This window comes from Etheostoma spectabile, chromosome 1 (genome assembly GCF_008692095.1).
Source record: "Etheostoma spectabile isolate EspeVRDwgs_2016 chromosome 1, UIUC_Espe_1.0, whole genome shotgun sequence".
Lineage (NCBI taxonomy): Eukaryota > Metazoa > Chordata > Actinopteri > Perciformes > Percidae > Etheostoma > Etheostoma spectabile.
Window position 1 is genome coordinate 2,036,355 of NC_045733.1, and position 27,990 is coordinate 2,064,344.

Here is a 27,990-nt window from a genome sequence, read left to right on the forward strand (position 1 = left end):
GTTTCACTTTCACCTCTGCCACTATAAATAATAAAAGATACACAGCTGTGGGATTAGATGCGTGTTGTTCCTTTCAGTGGTTTACTGCACACCTTAAACAGAAAGGAAAATCTTTTTGGTCCAGTCACTCACTCCCTCCCTCCACCCACCCACCAAACTAACAAGCACTTAAGACAGAATTGAGACAATCACTTAACACCAGAAGTAGAGAAGTATTCAAGCTTTAGCATATTTATCAAAGAGCAGTCATCAAAAATAAGACATTCTACATAGGTTCATCAGAAAATAGACTGTCAGATGATGGTTGCCACACATTTAATTAAAACCTGCCTATTAACATGTCCCATTACAATTTCAACAACTCCAAACTGATGTGCAAGTCTTTTTGTTTCTTTCACACTATACGACATTACATACAGCAACAGTCCAAATGTGATGGCATTAGTGTATGAGTCTATGCCTCTGTCACAGAAAATATCCCAAAGCAACTGAAATTTAAGACTATGGCATAGACAGTCTGATAAGGTGATCAAACACATTCAAGACACTTAAAACTTCAAAATGAACGTAATTCTTTAAGATTTGTTTATTAACTTTATTTGGATCATAGCAAAAGACTATTTACACATGTATCATTTTCTCTCCACTGGGTTGGTTGCTTTCTCCTTAAATAGAAAAAGACAGCAGGCCTTGAAATCCAACAACAAAAAAGCTAAAACTAAACCAAAAAAATAAAAGAATGAATAAAACTTCTTTATCAGAGGCAGGATCAGTTCAGTCTCTGGAGTTTCTAAAAGCCCACATTGATTGCCTTCTCTTGTGCCATTCTGTATTCAAAGAATTAAGCTGTTTATGAAGAGCGTCGTAAATTGTCCAACACAAAATGGCCACTGTTACAATATCAATTTAAGTGAGTGGGATGTGTAAACTCCAAAAATATAGGCCTCTCTCACACTGCTATCCACCAGTGTTTCCAAAGAAAATATATTTTCATGCCTACATTACTTTTATTTTCCAACAGGGAAGTTTATATACAACGAGCAGTGTGAGGCATTTGAGGAATTAGAACAATCTTGAGTTTATCATACATTTTTATTTGACAGCTCTTGATCGAGTTGGTTCAAATCTTCCATTGGCTGTTTGAGGTTCACTGGTTAAACCCACCACTACAACAAACCTCCTTAAAGTTTCTTCCTCCGTGTGACAGGTTTTGTGAAAACGGTGTCCATTATGCGTTTGCGTCGAAGGTTCATGCTCGAGGCCGGAGCCTCTCCCTCCTTAATTCTCTTCTGTGCTCGTGGCTCAGCTGGGCTAGGCAGAGGCGAGATCAGGTCCACCTCCGCTATGGGAGGTGGCTCCAAAACTGCTTTGGATCTGAAGGCGGACAAACAACAAACACGTGAGCAAGGAGTGATTTTCTTTAACCTGAAGACTAAAACTCTTAAATCTAAGCACTTCATTGTCATATACTCAGTCTTAAGCCAGACATATACTGTACTTGCTGTTAACGATGCATGCGCATGATGGCTGCTTCGCGTACCCTGCCTCTGATTGGAGCGTTGGTTGTGCACATCCTCAAATTAATTACACATCCGTAAGATTCAATACGCAAATTAAAAGGTAGGGGCAGACAAAATATACTTGATGTTGTCACGGCATTCTTTATTTAGGAGCTACGTACCATCTACAATGGTGCTACTATCACTTTTTCTGCCTTGATCTCAGAGTTAACAATTAGTCACCTTCGAGTGTCACCATGTTAATTGTTGACATTATGCGAACCCAAAGTTCTATACTGTGTGTACAACAACACAGTTCACAACGCAGCCAGCTGCCTACACCAACGGGTGGTTAAAAAACAAGTATATCTCCGGCTTAAGGGGTCCATGAGGTTTTCTTTCCTGACAGAAGGACTTACTTGGCTGTTCGTTTGCCTGCTTTTCTGGTCTTAGAAATGCCTGCTGCTTTCTCCACTTCCACAAGATGTTCCGAAGCAATTTCATCCTAAAAATAAACATTTCAAAAGACCTTTTGTTTATTTAAAATATACCATAAGATGATTCCTGATTTTTCAAATTAAGCTACAATCCTGAGAAGCTGTGAAGTCATAAATCCTCTTGTTCAAAGGTTGATGATACAGAGAAAATTGCTATTGAGAGTATATAAATCCATATGCACCAAAGTAGTGGACAGCAATAATTGCAAGATTAAACTGTAAAACAACTGATTTATATAAAATTAGCCAATATCACACTAGAGTAGTCTTCTACAAAATTAGTTTATCAAAAACAATTCTGCTTTGTGCCAGGCTAACAATGAGCTCATGGGATTGAGGAACTGACTTACAGACTAATTATGTTCTGATTAATTTACAAACTCATAAACAGAGGCACCTACATGGGGAGTAACAGAGGCATCGGTGACACGTCTTCTTCTGCTGCTGCGAGTGACAGGCGCTGCAGACTCTTCGCTCGAGCCAGGAGACTCCGCTCTTTTAGCTTGACACACAGACACAACAGTGTTAAAAACATCATCGATGAATAATAGACATACAGGTAAATGGATAAACCTCCCACCTCTTGTTCTTCTTCGTGAGGGGGAATAGATGAATGAATGCTCTCCTGGACTAGACTCGTCCTCTTCGGGTTCGGGGACCACGCCGTCCTTCACAAGAAGTAGCGAGTTAACCTGCTCCCCTGACGACTTACTACGCACGTACGACGTACTCCTACTGGTTCTTAGCATCTTTGTGACGACTACTGCTCCTGTAATTGTACAACAAACAACATTTACACTGTTATGTTCATACATTTTAGCTTATTTATCCAATGACAGACATCTTACAGAAACTGAAATGCAGAAAATAATACATACATAGTTCTAATGTATTGTTTTCTAAACATGCAGCATTGTACATACCTTCCTGCTTCTCTTCCTTGAGTCTCCTGATAAGGGCGTCTGCGACAGGGGTTTCAGAATCCACCTCCAACGGCGAGTTTAGCAAGGGATGGTCTTCCTCAGCGTGATCCCAGAGTTTGTTTCTAGTTAGCCGATGGGAGTTGGTGCAACCAGCATTGCTGTTAAGTTCAGGCTTGAGTAGAACTCCACTTTCTTTTATATTTTTTGAAATGGTCTCGTCTCTGTTTCTCGTACTCTGAGGAAGGGACAGAGGAACCAGTTTCACCTGGGAGTGTAAAACGTCATGAATGATCAACAGTGGATGGATCGGGTTCCTCAACATGGTAATACGGAATAATGTTAAATGGACAAAAAGGGTGAGACATAAAATGATATTGTGAGGCAAAACTTATTATTTTATGGAAATTTGGGTCTCAAATGTATTTAAAGATAAAGACAGCTGATGGTTTAACATCAAACAAAAACATCAGGTGATGGTGAATTAGATGAGGCTTCTTGATATGTTGAAAAAACATACCAAGAAGCCATCGTAACAGTGCCATCGTAACATCAACAACTTGCACACACAAAAAAGGGATCAATTACTTACTTGTGGATAAATGTTTAGGGTGATACGGTTGGACTGCCGAGTTGCCCTGCCGGGGCTGGAAGGTGTTTTGTTCTCCTCCTTTAGCAGGCCAGGCTGCGTCTCTGATGATTCGGTCCTTTTCCTGGAGTTTCCTTTGACAGGGGAGGCAATGACTTCCAACTGCTCCTTCTCCTCTTCCAAGATCATCAATGGTGTCGACAGCACCTCACTACTACTCAATTTTCTGCTGGACTTCCTCGGAGTGTTTCCTTGAGTGGTCCTGCGTTTGGCCGGTGTGCGAGTCTTTAAGCTTGTTCTTTGAGAAACCTTTGCGTCTGTGACCTCATCCTCATGGTCCTCCTCTCCACTTTGGGTCCTTTGGCTTGTCCTTGTTGTGGTGGCCGTCAGGGTCACGCGCCGTCTGGCTGGAGAAGACACCTTGGACGTTGCATGAACTTCCCCCTCATCTAACTCTTGTTTAGGAGGCTCTGGCTGAGCTTTGCGAGTACTTCTTCGAGGCGTACTAGCCTGGACTTTAGTTTCTTTGTTCTGTTTACTCTTTTGAGGTGTACGACTAGGTGAGGCAGGGAGCAGAGTGCTTGTTTCTGCCTCTTCCACTTTCCCATTCTCCTCTGGCTCCTCTGGGAGGGGAGAGATAAAGGTTACAGTCATTGCTCTCGTGGTCCTCCGTGTTGGGGTGGAAGGAGCTTTCTTTTTCCTCTGAGAAGTGGGGGTCGCTGGCACAGGCTGTTCCTCTGGTTGGCTATTTGAGCTGAAAACCAGCGTCACAGGTTTCTCTTCTTCAACAACTTTTCTCAGGCTTCCCCTGGTTCTCCTTCTTGTTTCATTTTCCGTCTTAATTTCTTCCCGGTTATCCTCTTCTGTGTCTGCTAAGGCTTTGAAGTCCTGCTGCTTCTCCTCTACAACGGTCTCTGTCTCATTGGTGTGGGTTATCGCTTTGTCCATATCAACAGGCCCGTTCTCTTCAGGCTCCTCCTGGTCCTCAGCAAGTGTTGCTTTGTCCGCCTCTTCTACCATCTCCTCCTCAGCAGCATATTTCTCTGCCGTAGAGTCTTTGTTATGCACAACTGCTAGGAGTTCTCCCACTGGAGTTGGTCCAGAGACGGAAGGACTTGCAGGTTCAAGATCTTCTGCCAACATCACACCTAGGAGTTCTCCCACTGGACTTGGTCCCGAGACTAAAGAACTTGCAGGTTTATGGTCTTCAACTAACATCACAGCTGGAAGTTCACCTGGACTTGGTCCAGAGGCTGAAAGACCTTCTGGTTCGTGAGCTTCAGCCAACATCACAGCTGGGAGTTCTTCCACAGGACTGAATGCAGAGGCTGAAATACCTATCATTTCATGGTCTTTGGCTAACATTACAGCTGGTTGTTCTTCTCCTGGACTTGGTTCAGAGGCTGAAAAACTTTGTGGTTCATGGTCATCAGCTAACATCCCAGCTGGGAGTTCTTCTCCTGGACTTGGTTCAGAGGCTGAAAGACATTCTGGTTCATGGTCTTCAGCCAACATCCCAGCAGGGAGTTCTTCTCCTGGACTTGGTCCAGAGGCTGAAAGACCTTCTGGTTCGTGAGCTTCAGCTAACATCCCAGCAGGGAGTTCTTCTCCTGGACTTGGTCGGGAGGCTGAAAGACCTTCTGGTTCATGGTCTTCAGCTAACATCTCAGCAGGAAGTTCTTCTCCTGGACTTGGTCCAGAGGCTGAAAGACCTTCTGGTTCATGGTCTTCAGCTAACATCTCAGCAGGGAGTTCTTCTCCTGGACTTGGTCCAAAGGCTGAAAGACCTTCTGGTTCATCGTCTTCAACAGACATTACTAACTCTGCATCACTCTGTTCTTTATCATCTATTGTCTCATGGTTTGCCTCTGTGTTTTCAGTTTGTGGGTTGGCGAGTTTTAAAAGTTCTGACTCTGTCGGCCCATTTACCTCAATTCCATCCAAGGTGTCCATTTCTTTTCTCTGGTCCTCTTTGTGGACTTCTTCAGACAGAGAAGGATCCTTGTCATCTGTGCCCAAATGTATAACCTCATGTTTAGCCACAAGTTTGTCAATAGCCTCCACTACTGGAGACAGGGTGGGAGGGACGGAGGACTGCAGATCATTCTCCATAGGCAGCGTGTCTGCGTCTTTATCCATGTCTTCATCCATATCCAGCATCAGAGAAAAGCCGCTGTGAGTTTCACACCTCGGATCATCTGGCAGGCTTTGCTGAATCTCAGGAGGACCCAGCTGAGAACTATTGAGCAGGCCGCCCTGCCCCTCCACAAGCTCCAGGGGTACCAGGATGGTGCTAGAGGGTTTGAGCTCCACATATGATGATCCTTGTTCTTCATCCTCATCTGCCTTCAGCTCTTCTTCTTCCCCAAGTCTCACCATCACCACCTCCCCCTCTATGTCCTCCTCTACCATCTATAATGGAGGAAACGCACACAAGAAATTATTTTTTTCTTCTTTCTTTTGTGATTGAGCAAATAAGCAGTCTATAAAATGTCAGAAAATGATCACAATGTCTATCAAAACTTAGACTAACAGGCTAATTATTTCCGCTCTAAATTTGTTACCTTTATCTCTGCACCGGGTGAGATCAGAGATAACTCTACAGCCTCCTGCTCTGAGAGACTTGGCAGGTAGTGTGCGTGTCCCTGTTGTACAAAGACTGAACTGGGTTGAAGGGCTGGCAGCCTCCCATTACCCTGGACCTCCTCAATGATCTCCACCTCACTACCAGAGTCCTCCTCATCATCTTCCTCCTCAGCTTGATCAGACTCCTCCTCCTCCTCCTCATCATCATCTTCTTCTTCCTCCTCCTCCTCCTCCTCCTCAGACATAGAGCTAGAAAGTTCTTCACTATCATTAACACTAACAACAGCTACAAGATAAAAGAAAGCAGAAAAGTGTGTGAGAAAATGAGAAAAACAGCACAGTGACAGTCAGAGCACCAATGTTAATGTGTACAATCTTCCTCACAGTGGGAGTCTGTGCCAGTTGGCTCGGAGGATGTCACAGAGGCAGTAGATGTTTGGCTGGTTAACGCTGGAAGAGCTTCACCAGCTGCCTGCGCCGCCTCTTCAACCTCACAAAGTGACTCACTGGAAGAAAGGAGAATATCTTTCAAACTGTGAAAAACATAACAAACAGCTGAAAACAACAATGAAGGCAAAACAGGGTTACATAACATTTGTATAGTTTCAATCCAAATTCCCATAGTATCATCATATACTGATATGTACACACATCGATAAAGTTACCTGGATGGATTATTTTAATACGGACTATGACCTAAATAATATTTTGAGTCAAGTGAATCCATTTTAAGTCCTTTGGCATGAAAATTTTACTTTATGAGTTTTTTTTAAATATTAATATGAGTCCCCAGTGGCTAGAAATGGCAATAGGTGTAAACCGAGCCCTGGGTTTCCTGCTCTGCCTTTGAGAAAATGAAAGCTCAGATGGGCCGACCAGGAATCTTGCCCTTTATGAGGTCATAAGGAGCCCTACCAATGAGAGATAGACATCATGGCTTTAAAACGAGCAAAGTGAAAGTTGGTCAAGGCCACACCCCTCTCCTCCACCGTGCCCCCCCCTCTCCTCCACAAAAGCTACAGACTCAGAAATGGCATGTTCTAAGGAAAGCTTATTGTGAAACTGGCTCTAGTGGCTGTAATTCTGCACCAAGGCTGAATTTTGGGAAAGAGACTTATTACATACAATATTTGGTGGAACACTAAGGTCTATATAAAACCATCCAAAGAGCACCATGTCATGAGACCTTTAAAATATTTCCTGTTCCCAGAGTTCATTCCTGTTCAAATTCTCATGATCTAAAAACCCTGGGCAAACAATGGCTATAGCCCAGGAACAAAAAAAATTACACACTGCTGATATATTGATTACAATGAACGTTTCTGTAAAGAGAAAAGGGTACAGACCTGTTGAAGGACGTCTGTGATGCGTTGTGGATTCCCGAGCGGGTAAACGGAGATGACAGATCGTTGCCAAACAGATGCCTTTGCACAAACTCTGTCAGATCTGTAAGATAATATAGAAGATACATCTTAGTATGAAGTCATTATAACCTTAGTATGGTTGAGTAAAATTATTGTTTCAATCTATACTGGTAAGAATTTTAGAAAAGCCTAGTGTTACAACATTTCCTCATCTTGTTGTGGATACAAATTACTACAGTCTTGTCTCATATGAGGTGGTACTTTTCCAGTATAAATGCATAATTTAAGAATAGACCTGTTGATCGATCCAGATCTTCTTCTGGTTCATTTGTGGGTTCAATGACTGCAGATGGTTTCAGATAGTCAGTGAACTCTGTGGATTCAGTGGTCTCGGTCAGGACATCCTGTCCCACTGTTAGATCCGGGGATTGGACCTCGGCCCCAGAGTCCGTGCTCTCAGTTATCTGGTTACAAACTAGTAGCATACAAAATGTGTCAAGCTATTTTTTTAGAGAAGTGTTTTGCACCTTTTTTCTGAAAATATAAATATTAGACCACAGCACGTCTTTGTATTTTGATGCTGTGTCATACTGGTGGGAAGCACCGCAGCTCTAATAAAAATTTGAATAGAGCAAATTCTGCAAATGAATTACCTTGATTGTGACCAGCCATCTCCTCTTGGTATGATGTTGCAGCATTTTCCTGTTTGCTACTTGACTCAACATCCTCCTCTTTAGACTGAACTTCTTCCATGTTGTTAGTCTCCTCTTTCAAAGCAATTTTGTCCTCAAATGTTTCATCTTCTTCTACCCTCTCTATGTCCTCCGATGACAGCAGAGGGGTTTGCTCAGTGGTTGGTAAAGGTTTTTCCTCTGGTTCTTGATTTTCAGTTGTGCCTTTGATGTACACTGCAACTATCTCCTCTTCTTTCTTGGTGGCTGTATGCCCCTCCTCTCCTTCCTGGTCGTCCGAGTGACCAGGAAGATGTGCATCATAATACTCTAGAGTGGTGTCTGTTGAACGGACAGATATCTGGCTGGTGTCAAAGCTCAGGTTAAGTTGCTGTTGTGTTGCATCTGATGGTCTGGTTTCTGCAGCGGCATCATGGATTGAGGATGACTCTGTCTCAAAGGATCTCAGCTGTGGGGAGGGAATACCTTCTTCTGGAGGGAGGAACTTCACATGAGGCGATTCCCCTTCCTCTTCCTCATCCTCCTCGGCAGGCGATAAAGACCAGGTCTTATGTGTGGCTTTGGATAGCGTAGAGACTCTGGCCAGCAAGCTAATCTCACTGTCTGCTGCCATCTAGAGAGGAAAACAGTTCCAAAGAAGATTGCAAGACACATTTTATTATAAAGACAAACCCAAACCTACACTAGCCAAACAAAGATGAGAACTGTGCTCACACAGACCTAATCACAAATTTGCTACTCCTAACTAGAGCTTGCTCTTACCCCATTGGTCCATTGGATGCCCTTCTCCGCTTCAGGAGATTCTGCCTCCTCAATAAAGGTGATCCGGCTCTCTTTGCCACGGAGTGGGGGGGTGATGGAGCGCCCTGGAGAAGCAGACGGGGTGGCAACAGGTGTGGGCCTCAGGCTGCTGCGCAGGATGGACTGGGGAGTGAAGGCTGAGAACACACGGCCAGAAGCAGCCAAGGCCCGAGCTCGCTGAGAACAAAAACATGTAGTATAAGTAACAAAACACAAAGTGAATTATTAGGAAAACAAACTATACATAAACAACATTTATAAATATACAAAAGATTTGACTTCTTTGGGTCTCCTGACAATGTGAAGGCTTAAGTGTCAAATTCCTACTCACCTTGACAACCAGCGGTGTTTGCAGCAGACTGAGTTCAGGGGCCTTGCTGGTGCTCTGTGGAGAAACCCAAGAGTTGGGAGGTCTGGGGGGGCTGAGGAGAGGGCAAGGCGTCTGACAGGAGGGGTGAACCACCAAGTCCATCAGCCTATTTCACATTGAAGATGAGGAAGGAATGCAAAGGACATTGAGATGCGGTCTTAACAAAGCTCTGTCATGCAAACATGTAACTTAAGAACATAAATATTAACATTCAAGTTTTTGTTGTGTGTAGAGTATACAACCCATAACTAATACAATATTAAAATACAAGTGTCATTGGTGTATACTATTTATATTCTGAAAAAAAATGATTGTAAAAATGCGCAAAGGAGATGTACATGCAAAGGTTTGATTACTGAAAAGTGTCTCAAATATATTATTAGTAAATTCAGAATGCATGCTTATGCTCTTTAAGAGGTGCTTTGCTGTAATGCTAAAATTAATTTAACTTTAGAATAATTTACTAAATTATTTTTTCTTTATGACAAATAATCTGGTATTCTAAAGTCTGGTTATGGTGAAGAGTAGCTCATGTTCAACAACACTAAACTGTCCTGTGTCAGAGGAAAAAAAAATATCAATGGTTTTGGTTTATGATCAAACAAATAGGTATGGTATGCTTCAATCAGGCTAACATGGAACACTTATGAAAGAACCTTGACTTCCGCTTGGAGATCATGGTAATAGGAGTTCCCAGGAAGGGCTCAGAATGGGCCAAGGAGGAGGACTTGGGGCTCTGAACATCAGCAGTACTTGAGCTGACAGAAACAAAATGGAAAAAAAAGGTTAGAAATATATCATCGTCCATCATGATGGTTGACCGGCCGGGAAATTGACAACTGCATTGGTCTTAAATTAGCAAAGACACTTGCGTCGGGCTTTGCGCTGTGCTGCCCCTTATGTGGAAGCCACTTCCCCCTAATGTGCAACCTATCTGTAGTGATACAGTCTCTTTCTCCCTGTCAGTATAGCAGCTCGCTCTACCTGGACTAGTAATGTATCAGCAAGCGGTAAGGTCACGCTCTGTGCCTTGGCTTGGACACAGCAGTCTTGAGCGAGAGAGAAAAGGCGCCAACGTGGAGAGCTATCACACTTTCCTTTATCCCTCATTGGACTAGGTTTGTGGATACTACTGTGTGCGTGCAAGGATAAGTCTGATGACGATGTTACGTAGGATTTATGAATGTACATTAACAACAACAGGCTAATTCACGAGGGTGCTATTTTATGTGTGAGGTAACATTGCGCATCTGTTCATGTGCATTGCAAGAGTTATGTTTCTGTTTATTGAATGCATTATTCAGTGCAAATATAACAGAATGTAGTTTAATCTCAATAATAAATGGTATAATAGGTTATTACTGTCGCTCTGTTAAAGAGAAACGTTCCACTGTACTGTCATTAGAGACCTGATTGAGTCTCGACTTTACGGCACTGTAGTTTAGCGAAAGTAGGTTAAGTTGTCATTTACTGCCCCTACCAGCAGCAGAATGTAATACTGTCTATTTACAGAGGACATTTAAATGTATGTCTGATCGTTTCTACGTCAACTGTTAGCCCATATTAGTAGAAAAAAATACATCATATCATCGTCCATCACAACACTATTATTGCAACATTGTAAACTGCCAATTTAGGGGACATCGCCCAACCCTATAAGAAATCAAATCATATAAATCAAAAATAGTTACCCCTGAGATGCAATTATTACATTGTATGCTCACCTCTTGGCTGGGGAGGACTCTGGCGTAGCCCCTTTGCCTAACCACACCTCCTCAATCTTGGTCATGAGATTGTTGATGAAGCCAGCCCTCGACATCACCTTCTCACTGACGGAGCGTTTGGTAATGGTTGACAGTGGCTGTGGCCGAGAAACTGGAAAAGACATACAAGGCATATTGGAATAATAAGCAACTCCAGAGAGGCATGGAAAGGAATTAAAAACCTGACCTCCATTCCACACAAGGGCAGGGGAAAGCCCTCCTTTACCCTGAATGGCAATGATGATGGAAAGGAAACGGAAAATCAATTTAATTCATTCTTCTGCTCTTTTGAGAGCAGCGTGAGCGCTGAGGCTTTCACCTTGACTGCACTTCCTTCAAGCATAAACATAGGAGAGACAGAAGTACTCCAATTATTTAAAGGATGTAATATTAGAAAAATCCTTGGCCCTGACCATATTGGAGGAGATGTTATTAAATATTGTGCAGAACCGCTCACAGCAGTATTTACAGGAATTTTTAAGTCCTCGCTCAACATGAAAAAAGTCCCCACTCTCTGGAAAACATCCACAATTGTACCAATGCCAAAAATCCTAAAGAGCCTAATAACTTCAGGCCTATTGCATTAACTCCACTGGTAATGAAGTGCTTTGAGCGCCTAGTTAGCTACATAATCTCCAAAACGCAGCATCTTCTAGACCCTATGCACTTTGCGTATCAAGCATCTAGAGTTGAAGAGGCTGTTGTAACTCTACTGTATCTTCTGCACATTTATTTAGAGAAGCCAAAGGCTCATGCCAAAATCATTTTTGCTGATATTTCTTCTGCTTTTAATACCATTAAGCCCAGTATTTTAACAAATATTTAACATAAGAATGTTTATTTCAAGAGGATGTGGTCTCATGGACTGTTGATTTTCCTAGCTATAGAATACAGCAAGTCAGAGTTGGTACGTCACTCTCTGACAAAATGACTACTTGCACAGGATCTCCACAGGGATGCGTTTTATTTTCTCTGATGTTCATCCTGTACACAAAGTCATGCCCCAGCACTTTTCCTAACAGGCAATTAATTAAGTATGCAGATGATACCACCCTGGTTAGTCTCCTATATTACCAGGAAGAGGAACATGGGCCAGTTCTTGACTGGTGTGAGAAGTCAACCCTTATCTTAATTATCTCTATAACAAAGGAGATGTCAACTGAGACACAGTCCCCTAAACACTCCTATACATGGGGATCCTTTAGATACTGTCACAGAGTATACTTACCTCGGCATGGTGGTTGACCACAAACTTAAATGGGATATTTGGACTGAAAGATTAAATACTAAGTCCCAACAAAGAATGTTCTAATGAAACTATTGTCCTTCAATGTCAGCAGCAGTATACTTATATGTTTTGTGCTTTTGTTGAAAGTGTTCTTTGGCATCATCTGTTAGTTTGGCAACACCACTGAAGCACAGAAAACGTACATTAGAAAAATCATAACTTCCAGTAAACTATCAGGTCTTCCTTTCCCAAGTATGGAAAATATATAAGAACAGAACACTAAGAAAGGCAAACATCATTGTGAGTAATCAGAAGTGCCCCTTTCCTCCTCCTCATTTGAACCGCCGCCTTCAGGACGACAATACTGTGCTCCTCAGTTTACCAAAAACAGATCCAAGTTCACTTTTGTTCCACACGCCATCAAACTACTTAATAATGAAGGTCCTGTATGGTAGTAAGGTCTCTTATTTTATTTTTATTAATTTTTTTCTTCTCAGCTGGTTTGGAACCTTATCTCCCCCCCTATGCCCGAATGCTCTGGTCTATGTGATTTCTGCTGCAATCTAATTTCCCCATGGGGACCATAAACATAACATAACTGGAGGACAACATGTAAATGTGTTTTTTTATATTTGATAAATAATAGTTAAGCTGTTGTTTAGATCACATTAAAACTAAAAAAAACAGACACTTGTGCTGTGGTTGGAGCAACAAGGTACATTGCAGTCAACATGAATTAAAGTTAAGCATCTCCTTACCTTCTCTGTGGATGGCATAGGGGTGCTGGTAGGGCTTTGCTCTCTCCATTGCCAGTTTCCTCTGGACTCTCGGCAAAACCTTGCCATACTGATCCAATATCAAGTTCCTGTTGTTGGATCGTTCTTTAAGCTTTGGGTCCCGCTCATTCTAGAAACAAAGAAGCAAGAGAATGGGGTTATATAACTTATGGAATTTAAGTATCTTCTTTTTACAGTAACAGAATTTTCATATTTTAATTTATGTCAATTGATAACAAGTCATTATGACAGTTGATTCTGAATACAATAAATATCTAATAAATATACTATAAAACCTTTTTATTATTCTTAATGTCTCTGTCCTTTACATTCGAGTTCTCCTTAAGTGTTAAACATGTTGTATATGTATGTAAATTGATTATTTTATGATTATGTTAAAAATCAATAAAGAATACTGACGGAAAAAAAAATACTACAAATGTCACACACTATAATGCTGCGATAATTAATGGTAATGCTATGTAAGTGAGTGTCAAACATACCACCAGGTTCATTTTGAGGCTGTGGTTAAGCTGCAGGGCCGGAATGTAGTTGGCCTGCTGAAGGTAATGAACCATCAGCAGCTCTCTGTTCTGAAGACCCCCTGTACCCTGGAGAAACTTCTCCAAACATTCCTGAAGCACAAACCCAAGAACCACCAGTTTTAGACATCAACTTTACAATCCAAAAAATAAGCAAAGATTAACTTACAACAGAATGATTAAGGGATTTTTCAACTCTCGTACCTGCTCAGTGAGGCCCAGGGGCAGTTTGAGCAGCTCCTTGATAAGACCCAGCTCCTGGCAGCTCTCATACAGAAAGCCCAGCAGCTCTCCCATGTTGAGGCGATTAGAGTGCTTCCGAAGTAAGGACCAAGCTTCTATGAGACACCTAGAAGAAAGACACACTGACTGTTATTAAGGGAAGATAAAACTTGTGAAGAAAAAAAACACGGGCTGGCTTTGGATTGCCATCAAGCTTGTTTCCTAAAACAAAAAGCAATTTTTCTTAACCAGGTTTCACAGTTGCAAAACTTCAACAATATTGTCCAGTTTTACTGAACATACATTTGTATTTCATGTTTCTGCTGGTGGTTCCTGCACAGAATCCTTGCTATTTGCTCTTACCTGTTATGTAATAGTACAGACAGGCAGAGTTTAGCCTGGGTGGTGGAGGAAATTGGGGGCTTCGTAACATGGAAGTATCGAAGAGCCACTGCGTGTTGGCCCTGGCACATCAGCGCTTGCAGGACTCGCTCGTGCTGCCACTCAAACTGACACTGAGAGGCAGCGGGATGCAGGAGCAACTCAAATGAACTCTGATCAAGACAAAGTAGAAAAGGAAAGGAGGTTTTAGTATCAGTGTATGTTAATATGCCAATACTGATGTCCCATTCCCTTTTTAAAACAGTGAAGCTCGTTACACTGCACAATGTTTCTGTATCCAAATTTACATCTTAAAAAGTCAGTCAAAAGTGTCAATAAGTATGTACCTGGTGGTCATGATGGTCTAGCAGCCAGAGGCCTTGTACTAGTTTCACAAGTCCAATAGGGATGGCAAAAGCTGGGGGGAAAGACTCCACTGATGCACCCTCCTTATTGGGGAAGGAGTACATAACATCCAGCAACAGGTAAATCACCTGGGATCATAGGTCAAGGCTCATACGTGCAGTAGGCTTAAGTGAGTCCATCTTTGTGAGTTCAAGATTTACAACTATGACTGAGGTAAATAGATTGTAAAATAAATCTTTAAATAGAAACAATCATAAATCATCTTTATTTTTTATCCTTTAACAATTTTTTTATATCCTTTTGGTTTCAAAAGCTTTGATCTTAAAAAGTGCTTTTGAAACCAAAAGGATTTTGTCTGATGTTAAAACAGTGAATGCAGATTCTGTTTTTATCAGCATGTTCCTAGAACTGTACATCCACAAACATTCTTTTAAAACATAAACGGCAGAAGAAGTAACCCATAAATACAAGAGCTGGCCATGGCTGACATGAACATGACTTGCCATTATTACTTAAGGATACAATTGCATGTTTGGCAGCTTCATCAATGTGGTCCAGAAGGTAAATGTCCAACAAGGCCTGTGGATCAACGTTATAAAATCAATTCTTTACACTCTGTAAGTGCAACAGAAGCAAACATTTTTAATACCTAATTTAACATGAATTAGTTGGTACAAAATAATTGATATTAAAAATAAACAGGTTTAATGCTTACGTGCAGTGTAGGTGGTGGGTATTGCCCTGTCCCATTCTCGTCCCTCTTCCACAGGTTGGTCAAGCGTTCACCACATTGTCCGACCAAACCGTCAATCATCAGGCAGTCTGCACACCACTTGCCCCTGAGAAGATCACGGGACAGCATCCGCGTTAGATCAACGTAGACTGGCATTAGATATTATTTAGAGAATATTGGTTGGCTGGAGTTACAGATTTGGAATATATCAACGATTAAATTGCTTTCAAGCTAAGACTGCTCACTTAGCCAGCCTGGTGAGCTCCTCTCTTCGTATAGTATAGTAGTTGCTGATGACTGAGTGAGTGTAGAAAGGCCTGGAGATCTGGAGAGCATCGTCATCTGGTGGAAAGAGCAGTTAAAAATTAAAAATAACACTGAGATATTCAAAAGTTTGGCAACTTTTTAAATTGTATGATGATTATCTGTATACAAACTCAAGAAAAAAAAACAGATCCATTTCTGCTATGAATGAATATAATGAATATGTGTTAACAGCAGCCAGACTTTTAGCTGGCTACACCTCATGGAGCCAGCCTTGATTTAAGAAATTAACACCACTCTACATTGCATAATGTTTCTATTTTAGGATTTTAAAAATAAATCTGTCTGGAGTTAGTTACAGATTCAACCTGCTTCCAACTTGTTTACACAGTGACTGAGAAATTGTGTTGTGCGAAACTGCTGGTAAGGTTTCTCAGATCATGTTTATGCCAGCAACATCTTACCTGATCCTTCAGGCAGTAGACCAGTACGACAGAACCAGAGCACCACCTGAGCGTATTTGGAAATCAGACTGGACACCATGTTTTTGTTCATCAGACCCACCAGGCCTACACAACAAAAATATTGACAAAACCTATTAATAACTACAAATGACCCAGAACAACACCTTCTCTGTTTAAAGGGTGGATCAAAAGGACAAGGCATTATAGCTCAAAGTGTATCAAACCATAAAGATTACATTTCATTTACATAAACACTCAGAAATAAACAAAAACAGAATGAAGCGGAGTGTTTCATTACAGTTTAGCCCGAATGGGGATTAAAAAATGTGTTGTTTGTGTGCTGGCTGAACCTGTTGTCAGTGACATCACAGGGAAACATGACACTTGTACATGTGATTGTATCTGTATCTGTGTGGATATTGCACCTTTTTGTGTGAGCTCCTGAGCTTCGCTGAGCAGACATTGGAAGATAGTACTGAGGTTACTGAGCAGTCTCTGGCTGTGCTGTAGCAGCTGCATGGTCTGAGGGTCTGTAAAGTTGGATGAGCTGTCAAAGAGCGGTGCACCTAAGACACAGATAAACATGTATAAACAAAATTGCAAACAGCATTGAAATAGGAGAAAACAATAGGTCTGCATATCTTAAATAATTTATAATATTGCCAAATAAGTGGTCATCAATCAATTAATTAACCTTACAAACAGGCTACACTAACACATCTCATGCAATCTATTCAAATGTATCACTGGATACGGCCTAAGTGCTCGCATAGTGCCATACATAGGGTATGTCTGATGTCCAGTTCTTGACACCTTGAAACATTTATGATGACTTGACAAGATCATCTTACAAATTCAAAATTTTGTCAATCTTAAAAAGAAACATTTTACCATTTTTAGTATTGCAAAGACTGCAAAATGGATTTACAAGATCAAACTTATTTTTTCCTGTCAAAACAACATTCTGTATACATTCAGAATGTCTTTTGATGGAATTTCTTTTTAATTATAATAAAACATACAGATGCCATCCAGTTCCTCCTTGGTCTGGACCACTTTGTTCCAGGCCCAATCCAGGATGTAGCGCAGGTTCAGGGCAGAGCCAGGTTGTTCTGTTTATGAAGGACAAAATTACAAGCATTAGAATTGTAAATACAGAGTCCCTGTATTCATGTTGAGGGAGTTGGTTAAGATTTAAACTATGAGTGTATATGTTTGAAATGAAACCACATACTTGCTGAGCAATTTAACAATTTGGAAGTTATACAAGTACAACCCCTCACCTTCAGCAGTCCACTGCTTGATACAGCCAGTGATCAGTCCCAAGGAGCTGGTCTCAACTGCTGTGGACAAGATGGCATCCAGCTGCTGCTCCTAAAGACCAACATTAAGTTAAATGTACACACTATTGTCAAAATTTCTGAATAATAATGTTGTTTTTTTATTCTGTATATTGTTTTGTAATGTAATTAAAACAATGGGAGTTTAAGAGCATCAAGATCGGTGGCCTTGTGTGAACAAGTGGTTCTAGAGATCAAGATGTCAGCTGTGTGTACCTGAGAGAGGCTAGAGGCCTGGCTGTCAGCAATGCGAGATGAGAGTAGGCCGGACATGAGGCAGCGAGAGTAGCTAGTAGAGATGATTTCACTGGAACAAGGAGCAGCTTTCTTCAAAAAGCTCAGGGTCTGGTGTTATGACAAGGGTGAGGTGTAAAAGAAGCCGACTTTCCATTCAAATCATCCTCACATATTTAAATGCTATGTAAATGGTAAAACACACTAAAGTTCCATATAACAAACAGTAAGGTGAAAATTATATGACAGATCAATTAAAAAAAGAAACTTGCCTCCTTCTGATACCCAGAGCAGGTTAAATGCACAATTCCAGAATTGAGCAAGCATGTAGCATCTGTAACATGAAAGGAAGAGAGAGAGAAAAAAAACCCAAAACGTTTTTTGGTGAAATTACATTTAAATCCTAAACCTGGAAATGTCACAAGCAAATTACTGACCAATACAACAAAACAGGCAACAGAAATTCACAGAAAAATGAAGGACCAGGAAGATTACTTTTTTCTTTTTTTATATAATCCCTCCATATTATGGTACATACTGTATATTGTCTACACTTACCAAAGTTATATGTGGTGGGGTTAAAGTACTGTTCTGGTGGGGGGCAGGTGAAGGGCAGGCCCCTGCTCAGGCTGCGGTCATGCACCAGCACATCCAGGAGGACGTGTTGAGACAACATCTGCACTACGCAGTTCAGAGACCAAACTGCCAGGTATGGACAATTTTGCAGAGACTCTCCAGTTCTGACAACAACAAACAAGCGAAAGTAAAATGCAGGGTCACAGTAAATCAAGCAATCACTACAATAACACCTAGAAAAGAGGCGACAATAAGGCCTTAATTACCTGCATAACTGCGGTTTAAAAAAAACAAAACATTAATAAATATCAGGCAAACAACATTCTTAACCTTGGGTTTCATATTATTCCCATTTTGTGCCAGTTCTTAGATGTGTCAAGTTTATTCCCTTTTCATTTTAAACGGTACACTGTCAGTCTGTAGATATGTCAAGGTCAGGGGAGAGTTCATTTATTTTTTATTAATGAGTTTATATGACATTGGTACATCACCATCATTTTATTTTGGGTGTAGGACACAAATTGTCCACCGGTGTCACTAGTGTGCCTATGAGTGTCTAGATAGGAACCTTTCAACAGGTAACAGGGGTGCTGTTAATCGAAGAAGCTCAAATGGTTTTTGACTGCATCAAATCTACACATTGCGCAACGCTCATGTAGATAATGAAATGTTTGTTGATGGAGCTTGATGGACACATGGATTCTTGCACGTTGATATGAAGATCTCTGTGATCAATAAATGACCACCAAAACGCAACAATGACTATTGGAGTCTGTTTTTCCCAGGAGGCTACTCAGTGGTATCAGGTAGAAGAGAGCATGTCACCTAGTTTACCAGCTATAGAAAGTTAGTTTGTTTGTTTAAGTCCGTATAGCAGCCCCTCAGCAGTTTTAAGTTTTAGGCTTAGCCATTATATCACTTTTAAAATGCCTGAAGGATTTAATGAAAGTTGGTAATTTGTTTAAAATTTATCGTAATTAAGAACTCAAGAAACAATTGGTGGGAGGCCTATAACGGCTCCATAGAGGTAACAGAGGGGGGTTCATTATCTAAAAAAACAGTTTAATGAGGCTGGCTTGTTATCTTTTTCTGACTTACAAAACGCATTTAGTCTACCACGTTCCTCACATTTCTTTTACCTTAAATTAAGATCAGCACTCAAGGCATACAGTGTGCCCTGGCAGAGATCTTTGCCCATCCATCCTATGATATGGTATCCAGGCTTTATCAGTTTTTGGTGATATCTGTCCGCTTTTGCCTTCCTTTTGAGAGGATTCTGGGAACGTGATTGCCCAGGCCTGAGTATCAATCTTGACTTGCATGGTCTAACATTCCAGAAGTGTCTTGAAATTCAGGCCATAAGCAAATTCACTACAATTTCATTCATAGGACATATCTTACCCCTGTGAAAACGCATCACATTAAGATAAAAAAAACAGTCCTTTATACACTTTCTGCCCACTAAAAGCTCAAGGAACATATCTTCACATGATCTGGGATTGCTTTCCTGTCGGTCAGTTCTGGAATAATATTGCACCCAAAATATCTGCCTTGATTAATGATACTGTACCTGTTACTATCAGTGTTTAGATTCTGAATGATTTGGCAGCCCTTCAGTTTTCAACAACTCAAAAAAGTGCCGTATTTTCTGGACTTACAGCTGCTAAGAAAATAATTGCAACACATTGGAAACTACCTTATGACTTGTCTATTCATACTTGGACCCATACCTTTTTGGATTTCTTATATACAATGTACGCAAAATCATACTTAGACTTGTGCTTTAGTCACCTCACTTCTATCTGTGCATGTGTTTGGTCCTGTATGTCTTATCTGCGTCTCTCTGTCAATGTGTTTTGTTTGTTTGTTTGTCTGTTTTTGTATGTCTAATTGGGAAGCTGCAGAAAACATTCCTACGGTTGTGTTTTTATTAGGTCTCCACCCCTTCCCGTATTTCCTCTCTGTGTTTTTGGTCTTGGGACGTGTTTTTATGCCTCAATGTATTGTTTGTTAATTGTATAATTAAAAAATATTTGATCACCTAAAAAAAGAACTCAAGAAACCTCTTAAGTAGTTACAAAATCTGTCTCCACAGTACCTCAAAGAGTCTGGCATCTGTGCGTGGTACCAACGATTGATGTCAAAAACCCCGATGTAGGTAGACGGGGTTCCCTGACCATAGGCCTTGACTTGCCAGCTGAAGATAGACACACTGGTGTCTGGAGATGCAACTGAAAATGGGGTGGTGAGAGAAGGGGAGAGAGAGGAATGGCAAAAGGTTAGGATGTAGAAGTGAAAAAGGCAGGTAAGCCAACTTGGAGGAAGTAAATACAGTATGCAACAACAACAAAAAAGAGACCAAGAGTAGAACCGTTCATCATGCAGTTACTTGTAATACTAGAAACACTTTTAGTTAGAACACATTTAAAGATTTTATCTAATTTCTCTACTACAACAACGTAAATCTGATTGGAAATGCTTAAAATTTGCAATAAGTAGTTTCCTACAAACGTATATCTTCCATGGATAGTTTCAGGGGAAGCAGACTAACCTTCGTTCATGCTGTCATCCCTGTCGGGATGGGGTCGGAACTTCTCGATGGTCTGACAACTAAGCAGGCGGGTGTTGGTGGCCTGGGCTCTGAGAGGGAAAGCTGTGCCACTTAACTCCTGGCTGTACCGTTCCTCACAGTACTCCAGACCCTGAGTAACAGAAAGTTAAAGAGGGAGGAGAGTAAACCAAGGAAGGTAAATATACAGTAGATTTGCTGGGACTGATACAGAAGTAAAGGTTTCACTGATTTAAGTAAATAGAGAGAAATGTCTATATACAGTACAGACCTCATAGAGGATCTTCCCAGAAGCTAGGCACTTCCTTTCACTGAAGGCCAGCTGAAGCAGGCGGAGGCTGACCATATCTCCCTCACTGTGTGGGAGAGAGAGAGAGAGGAGGCAGAAGAAAAATAAGAACTTGGCAAAAGCAAAAACATACCGCCTGGACGGGAATACAAATCAATTTACAAAATCTTGTGGTTATAGATAGTAAAAGTGTAAGGCAAACATTTGGGGCCAGTTCCAGTTATAAGAAAACCTCATTTAAAAACACCCATTGATATTTTAGGCTTTTATCATATAGGACAGCTGAAGATGTGAAAAGGGGAGAGAGGGTGAACGACATGCAGCAAAGGGCCACAGTTCGGAGTCGAACCTGCGGCCATTGCGACAAGGACTGAGCCTTAGATCTACCAGGTGAGCTATCCCATTTATAAAGTTTTTGGGGGGCGTTTTCAGCCTTTTTTTAAAAGATAATTTTTGGAGCATTTTTAGGCCTTTATTGGACAGGACAACTGAAGATATGAAAGGGAGAGAGAGGGGGATGCAGGGGACATGCAGCGAAGGGCCCAGGGTCGGAGTCAAACCCGGCCCGCTGCGTTGAGGGTTAAACCTCTATATACGGATGGCCGCTCTACCAAGTGAGCTATATGGCCTTTCTCAACAGTATGAAATGACGCTTCATAACTTTAGATAAGAACAGTAGTTTTTTGAAAAGCAGTCTTTAGCGACATTTCACAGCCTAAATGCCACGGCTCAACAACAGAAGAGGCAGATCCACGCGAGGGTGAAAGGGCAACGATTAGCTCCGACATGTCTGTTATTACAACATGACCGAGAGGACTGAATGCTGTACCAGTTTTTGGACAGCAGAGATTAAATCTAGAAAGTTTAACAAATTAAATTTAAAAAACAACAACATTAGAAGAGGGCTTTGGTGAGTTTTATGAACAAACATTAGTACATCCACTGTTGTTTCCTGGGAGCTTTTCTTCTATACCTACAAAATTGTTTACCTGCGTTAAAATCATAAAAGGTTTCAATTTCTACAGCATAATAGATGACGATTTGTTTTAGATTATGGATAGTAAAGCCTTTTAACTCGCCTAATATTTCAGGCCAATGAATGAAATTAATGATATTTTACAGATGGTAGTGTAATAGCGGCGACAAGACACCATGACTTCACCTCTTCATAGTAAAAACAAAGAACATTGTAAAATTGACTTTTATGAAAGACTTACAGGTCCTGAGAAGACTGGACAGCCCAGAGGTAGCAACAGTTCCTAGGGTCATTTTCTGGCTCTTGGAAGGTGAAGGCATGCACAGGCACTCTGCCACCCTCTAACTGGGAGTGGTATCTCCACATGAAAAACACCAATCAACAATGAATATACACATACACTGATTTTTATTTACCTAACAAATGGTATTCTTAAATTTACAGTATATGTTAGCTGCACAAACTCTTGTAATTACTACATATGGCTCTTGAAAATAAATCTATTCTAGCATTAGTAAATTCATCTATTCCATAGTGGATGTTGGGATAAGAATATTGCTTGTAATGTAAAAGAAAAAGGACTTCAAAAAGGTCCCCTGGCTTGAAATTTTCACTTTATGAGGTTTTTCCACATTAATATGAGTTCCCCAAGCCTGCCTATGGTCCCCAGTGGTTAGAAATGGCGATAGGTGTAAACCAAGCCCTGGGTATCCTGCTCTGCCTTTGAGAAAATGTAAGTTCAGATAGGCTGATATGGAATCTTGCCCCTTATGAGGTCATAAGGGGTTTTGCCCGCTCAGAGAATTTGGCCTGCCCATGAGAAAGAGCACATCCTAAGAAAAGCTCATTGTCGGACTGGCTCTTGTAGCTGTAATTTTGCACCAAGGCTGAATTTCTGGAAAGAGACAGTATTAGGGGACCACTTATATGCAAAAAAGCATCCAAAAAGCAGCGTGTCATAGAACCTTTAAGGGGCATAGAGCGCTTCACAAATAACAGTACCAGTGTTGCATACAACTCAAGGGATAGGCTATCCAAGACGGCTACACTTTTAAAAAATATGGAAGTCTGAAGAAATACAAAGACTTACTCCTTCTTTAAAGTCTTCATGTTCCACAGCTGTAAATATCCATCTGAAAATCCCACTGCCAGCTGGTTGGTCCTTGAGATGTACTGCAGAGCTGTGGCACCAACTCCACTAGGCCCATTCAGTTGGAGACAAAGATGTCTGCCCTGCCTGGTGCTGACTTCTCTCAGCCTGGGGATCTCTGCAGGAGATTTGGTCACTACCTGCAAGTCTGGGCACAGAGAGTAAATATAAAAGGGATGAGGGTTTTAGATAGAGAAACAAATGTTTGTGTCAACAGAAAGCAAGATAAGCTCTTTTACTACTTCACTAAAGAGGCCTATATGTGTCAGTATATAACCATGATTTTTTCCAAGGCTCCAAGGGTGTTATAATTAGGAGAACTGGTCATTACACAAGAGCAGTTTGTACAGGACAGAAGAAAAAATAAAAAATTACATGCTAACACTAACAAACCCAACACTCGCTCGTCACACACTCCTCACCTGAAGCCTCCAGTTCACTTTGGCTGCAGGACAAGTCATCAAGACAGAGGTCCACAAGCAGAACATGACCGAGATCCGTTACCACGGCGGCAATGCCAAAAAACCAGCGCAGACTCTGGTGAAGATGCTGGGTCGACGTGCTTGCTCCGCCATAACTCACTAGCGGCTCAATAGCTGTAATCTATACACCAGAAAGGGGGGAGAGAAGGAAAAACAGAAGATGTTGAGGCTTTGATGGATACGATAAGACAGGCCCACACAGTTCAAAATTGACGTTAAATCTGATCGATCTTTTTCTCTACTTCAAGACCTGCTGAAAACAAAAATCTAAAGGTGAGGTGACAAAATAAAACTACAAATAACAATGTCTAAATCAATAATATACAGTACATCTTACATGAAGAAATGTTTGCAGACTTTGGAAAAGTGGGGCGCTGAGCCCCCCCCCCCCCGCTCCTCATTAACATAAAGTTGAATCCAGGCAACTTCATGCAAGTGAGGAACGGCAGGCTCAGCTCAACACCTCTCAAAAGCTCACAGAAATCTTTTAAACTGACTGTTGTTAATATAAAATTAAGTAAGATTCAACACCTGCATAGCCTATTTCTAGCTTTAAATGTTTTTTATAAACACGTTTAGGTAAACTATTTTTGTAAAATAAGAGATTGTATTCCAAACGAGCTGCCATTATGGTGTTTTTGTATAATATATACATTATGCATATTCTATTGAGTCAAATTATGTTAGAAATGTTGCCTCTAATCAGTGATTTGTCACTCCACAATTTCAGCATTCAGCTTCAAAGCATAAGCCCGTCTCCACTAGATAACAACAGGAGACCTTGGTGCACCATCAACTCACCCTGCCTGGTATAACCACAGCTTTGACCACCCTTGACAGTCCTAAGTCATAAAGACATAGCACGCTGCCCTCTGTTTCCTCCAGGCCAACTAGTAATCCAGACCTAGTAAAATAAAACAGTAAACGAGTTAACATTTGATATTTCCTCAACCAATAATATACATCTAATAATCTTTATTTGTAACAAATGTAGAAGCAGATCATCCTGACAGTTGTGGACTACATTCACCTATTGCAAGTTTTAATAGTTAATAGTCTCCATTGATCACAATCCACATCAAAGAGTGATAAAGAGATCGTGAAAGAAAAAAGCTCTGACCGTTTGAGCCAGCTGAAGTCCCTGGCAGCAAGGACACCGGGGGGGTGCTCGCCTCCACCACTGAAGCAGTATGCAGACAGCCGTTCTCCAGTCACTGCATGGACAACCTCCAGATGAGGGCCACAGGCCAGCCAGGCCAGCCCATTGCGGCCTTCACAGACAGACATGGAAATGAAAGGTTGGTTTGTGTTTTAATACGGGTGGGAAGGTGTTCCATGATTTTGAGCCTTTTATTGAAAGAGATTACATTAAAAAGTACTGGGACTAAATGACATTTTAAAACCTTCCATTTGTCATCGCAACTAAGGATGGAAGGAGGAAAATAAACATTTATGGAGAATATTGATCAGTAAAAATAGGCTTACCAACAGTGAATTTCCCATGTAGCACAGAGTCTAAGGTGATCTCATCTTCCCCTATAGCATCTACGGTCACTCCTGGGAAAGGCAGCAAGCTGCTGGTGACTTGGGCAGTCAGGTCATACATTGTTCACTGTATAAAACAACAATAACACAGGACATACTACATGTTAGTAGCAGTAGTTAGTAAATTAAAACATCACATACAATTTTCTTTAAAATACTGCAAACTTGTTACTTAAGTTTGTAATCAAAATGTTATTTTATTTCGTCAATATCACCATGACCTAGGTTATGCATGATCATCAATAAGTCCAAGTACAATAACACCCAGAGAAACACTCTTTCTGAGCCCTTCCTATTCCATAAATCCACTTCAGGGTTTATCTGCTTGATCAGGTTGTAAAGCACAAAAGAGGCCTTTCTTTCAATCCACAGTTGCACCCACAGTTGTCAGGAAATGTGCTGTCAGCAAACTTGCTGACAACTGGTGTTGCAACTGTGTTTGATTTCTAATCAAAACCATGACATACTGCTACATATCTGTTTGCAGATGTGAGTTAAAGCAATGAGTTATGATAAAGTGCTAGAGTAAAGCACTATTCAAATCATTGGCCAAAATACCCCCCTGAAGTAGCTTTTTTAAATAAAAACCCTCTCCAGACCCACTGACCAACGCCAATAAATTTTTCTTAAACTCACAAAAATCAGTATTAGCTGAAAACATGTTAAAAATAAAAACGATTTCAACAGTTGTATGTCTTTTACCATGTGTTGATTTCTATTTATTCCTATGTCACAACCATTTTCGACCCAAGTCTGTAAATGTTTATGCTGTCCCTCAGCCTTGTTATTTCACTAGTGATCCAACAAGATAATATTGTCTGCAGCAGTATGGTATACACAGTGGTGCTTTCAATGCCTGGCCAACTCGATTTAAATGGAAATTCGACAGTTAAGCATTACAGTGTGCGAAACTGGACACAAACAGTGCCCTCTGTGACCACACTGCAAAACACTGGATTCAAGTTAACTCCCGCGCAACAAGCCTGTCACTACGCAGCCACATGCAATGACGTGAGATTAAACATTTAGACATAATATAACAATTGCCAACTAAACACGCACAATGTATGCATTTAATAGCGTCAGCACAGACTATTGAAAGAGGCAAATATTTTAAAACAAAAAAGAAGATGATTAAAACAACAAATCTGGCTTCAACAAATACGAAATCTAGCGCTCACGTGCATCACTATCTGTGACAATACATAACAATGTTGATACAATCCAGAGCTACTTTTAAATGTAGTCGTCAAAAATAGACACTATATAGACGTTATACATGTTTAAACGTCAGTTAACTGGCTAATATTAGCCTGGTCGTTAGCATCAGCAGAGTATAGATTAGCTTTACCAACTGCAGTTGTTAGCGTTGAGCAAGTTTGACAAGATGATAACAAACAAATTATCGCTTTCTTTGCACAATGTAATGCACAGTGCTGTTAAACACATGCCACAACAACCACACATTAAAATTATGCGAATGTTATTCAGTGCTGAATACGGATTGGTAGCTTCCTTAAATAGTTTCTCACTACATTAGCAGGCTACCAGTTAGCTTGCAAGGTCACGCAGGATTACAGTACATCCAATAAAGTTAAGATAGCTGAGCTAGCTATATTCACAGATGGCAGCAGCTATTTTACGTTGTATCTTTTATTAAGTTATCAGGTATGTGTGCTACAACAAATCAACTAACTTTATCCATAACGCTGAGTAATATAGAACTCTAAAGCTCGTTAAATCAGGGCGGCTAATTTAGCTAGTCTAGCCGGAGTTACGATGCTACTTTCTGCTCGCGTGAAATGTTAGCAAAGCAGTTCGTTATGCACGTTATTTCTTCCATGACACACTTTCGTGCTGTAAACCAGCAGCAACGTTTGTGTTTACCAGAGCAAACGTTCTACAATCGCCTTCTCGTGTGAGTATTTTCTTTATTTAAATCTGGGAATTTAGATAGTTAGCTACAATACAGGTAGCTAATTGTGCAGCTAGTCTTACTTTAACGTTAGCTAGCTATAGCTGAAACAGTGCAAAGGTATTGTAATGCAACGTTTAGCTATGTAGCTAGTTTGGTAAAACAACACTAGCTAGCTGGCTAACTTGTAGCTAACGTTACTGGCAACATCACGGCAATGCTAGTCTTCGTCAGCGACCATTCAAGCTCGTATTGTGAATCTTTTCAATGAATTTAGCCAGCATATTAAGTGCGTTTAGTGAGCTAACGTTAGCTGTGTTAGCTTTCTCTCAGCTGGAAAACGTGATGTAATGTGCCGCTAGCTGCTACTAACGTCAACGTACTCTAACGTTACCTGTCCGAGGATGTTGACGAATTTGTCAGAGCCACGAATGTTTAGTTTTCCTTGATGTATATCCCGTTTGCTTTCCTTCTCTGTCATAATCCGCTTCTTTTTAAAAGACAAGTCAGGCGTAAATCTCTTTGGGCGCTTCAATTGAATGACAAGCACCAGATGCTGCCTCTGACTTCAGGCTTCTCCACCGCAAAGCGCCATTTCCACGATTGGAAAGTGCTCCATGGGACTTCTTCTTCGGTTCTGACAGGATAAGCACAGCGATCGCGTACTGCTGCCCTCTTCAGTTTGGGCGCAATTTCAACGTGCACAATTAGCTATGCTTGGGCTACAAGCATAGACTGTATATTAACAGACTATGGCTAAAAGTGATGTTAAGTATCGAGTTCCACATCCATCATGGTATCGAGGTTTTTTTTCTATGGTATCGAAGGTTGTATTGTTTAGACATGGACCAATTACG

At 41.0% G+C, this 27,990-nt stretch overlaps 1 protein-coding gene across 9 annotated transcripts; it reads right to left on the reverse strand.

Moving 5' to 3' along the window:
* Window positions 1–211: 211 nt before the first annotated feature.
* On the reverse strand, window positions 212–27,782 carry ahctf1 (AT hook containing transcription factor 1). Of its 9 annotated transcripts, none has more exons than XM_032516600.1 (40): window positions 27,528–27,782; window positions 25,159–25,285; window positions 24,794–24,944; window positions 24,475–24,577; window positions 23,614–23,794; window positions 23,132–23,339; window positions 22,283–22,399; window positions 21,048–21,132; window positions 20,759–20,909; window positions 20,306–20,438; window positions 18,190–18,371; window positions 17,904–17,965; window positions 17,614–17,742; window positions 17,341–17,431; window positions 17,080–17,169; window positions 16,483–16,623; window positions 16,058–16,162; window positions 15,575–15,671; window positions 15,312–15,435; window positions 15,119–15,175; window positions 14,578–14,724; window positions 14,213–14,403; window positions 13,832–13,976; window positions 13,589–13,720; window positions 13,068–13,215; window positions 11,043–11,193; window positions 9,975–10,076; window positions 9,280–9,424; window positions 8,910–9,125; window positions 8,109–8,760; window positions 7,751–7,930; window positions 7,438–7,537; window positions 6,476–6,597; window positions 6,070–6,377; window positions 3,509–5,917; window positions 2,920–3,184; window positions 2,577–2,765; window positions 2,398–2,498; window positions 1,919–2,004; window positions 212–1,374 (listed from the first exon to the last, which is right to left on the reverse strand). In XM_032516600.1, the coding sequence occupies exons 2-40, from the start codon at window positions 25,277–25,279 to the stop codon at window positions 1,182–1,184; spliced, it is 8,310 nt and encodes a 2,769-aa protein (XP_032372491.1). In that variant the 5' UTR covers window positions 25,280–25,285; window positions 27,528–27,782; the 3' UTR covers window positions 212–1,181. The 9 variants fall into 9 exon arrangements, with proteins under 9 accessions (XP_032372491.1, XP_032372500.1, XP_032372546.1 ...); XM_032516609.1 differs by having other exon boundaries at window positions 27,517–27,780; XM_032516655.1 differs by lacking the exon at window positions 27,528–27,782 and having other exon boundaries at window positions 3,509–5,217; window positions 5,293–5,917; window positions 25,159–25,279.
* Window positions 27,783–27,990: the final 208 nt, after the last annotated feature.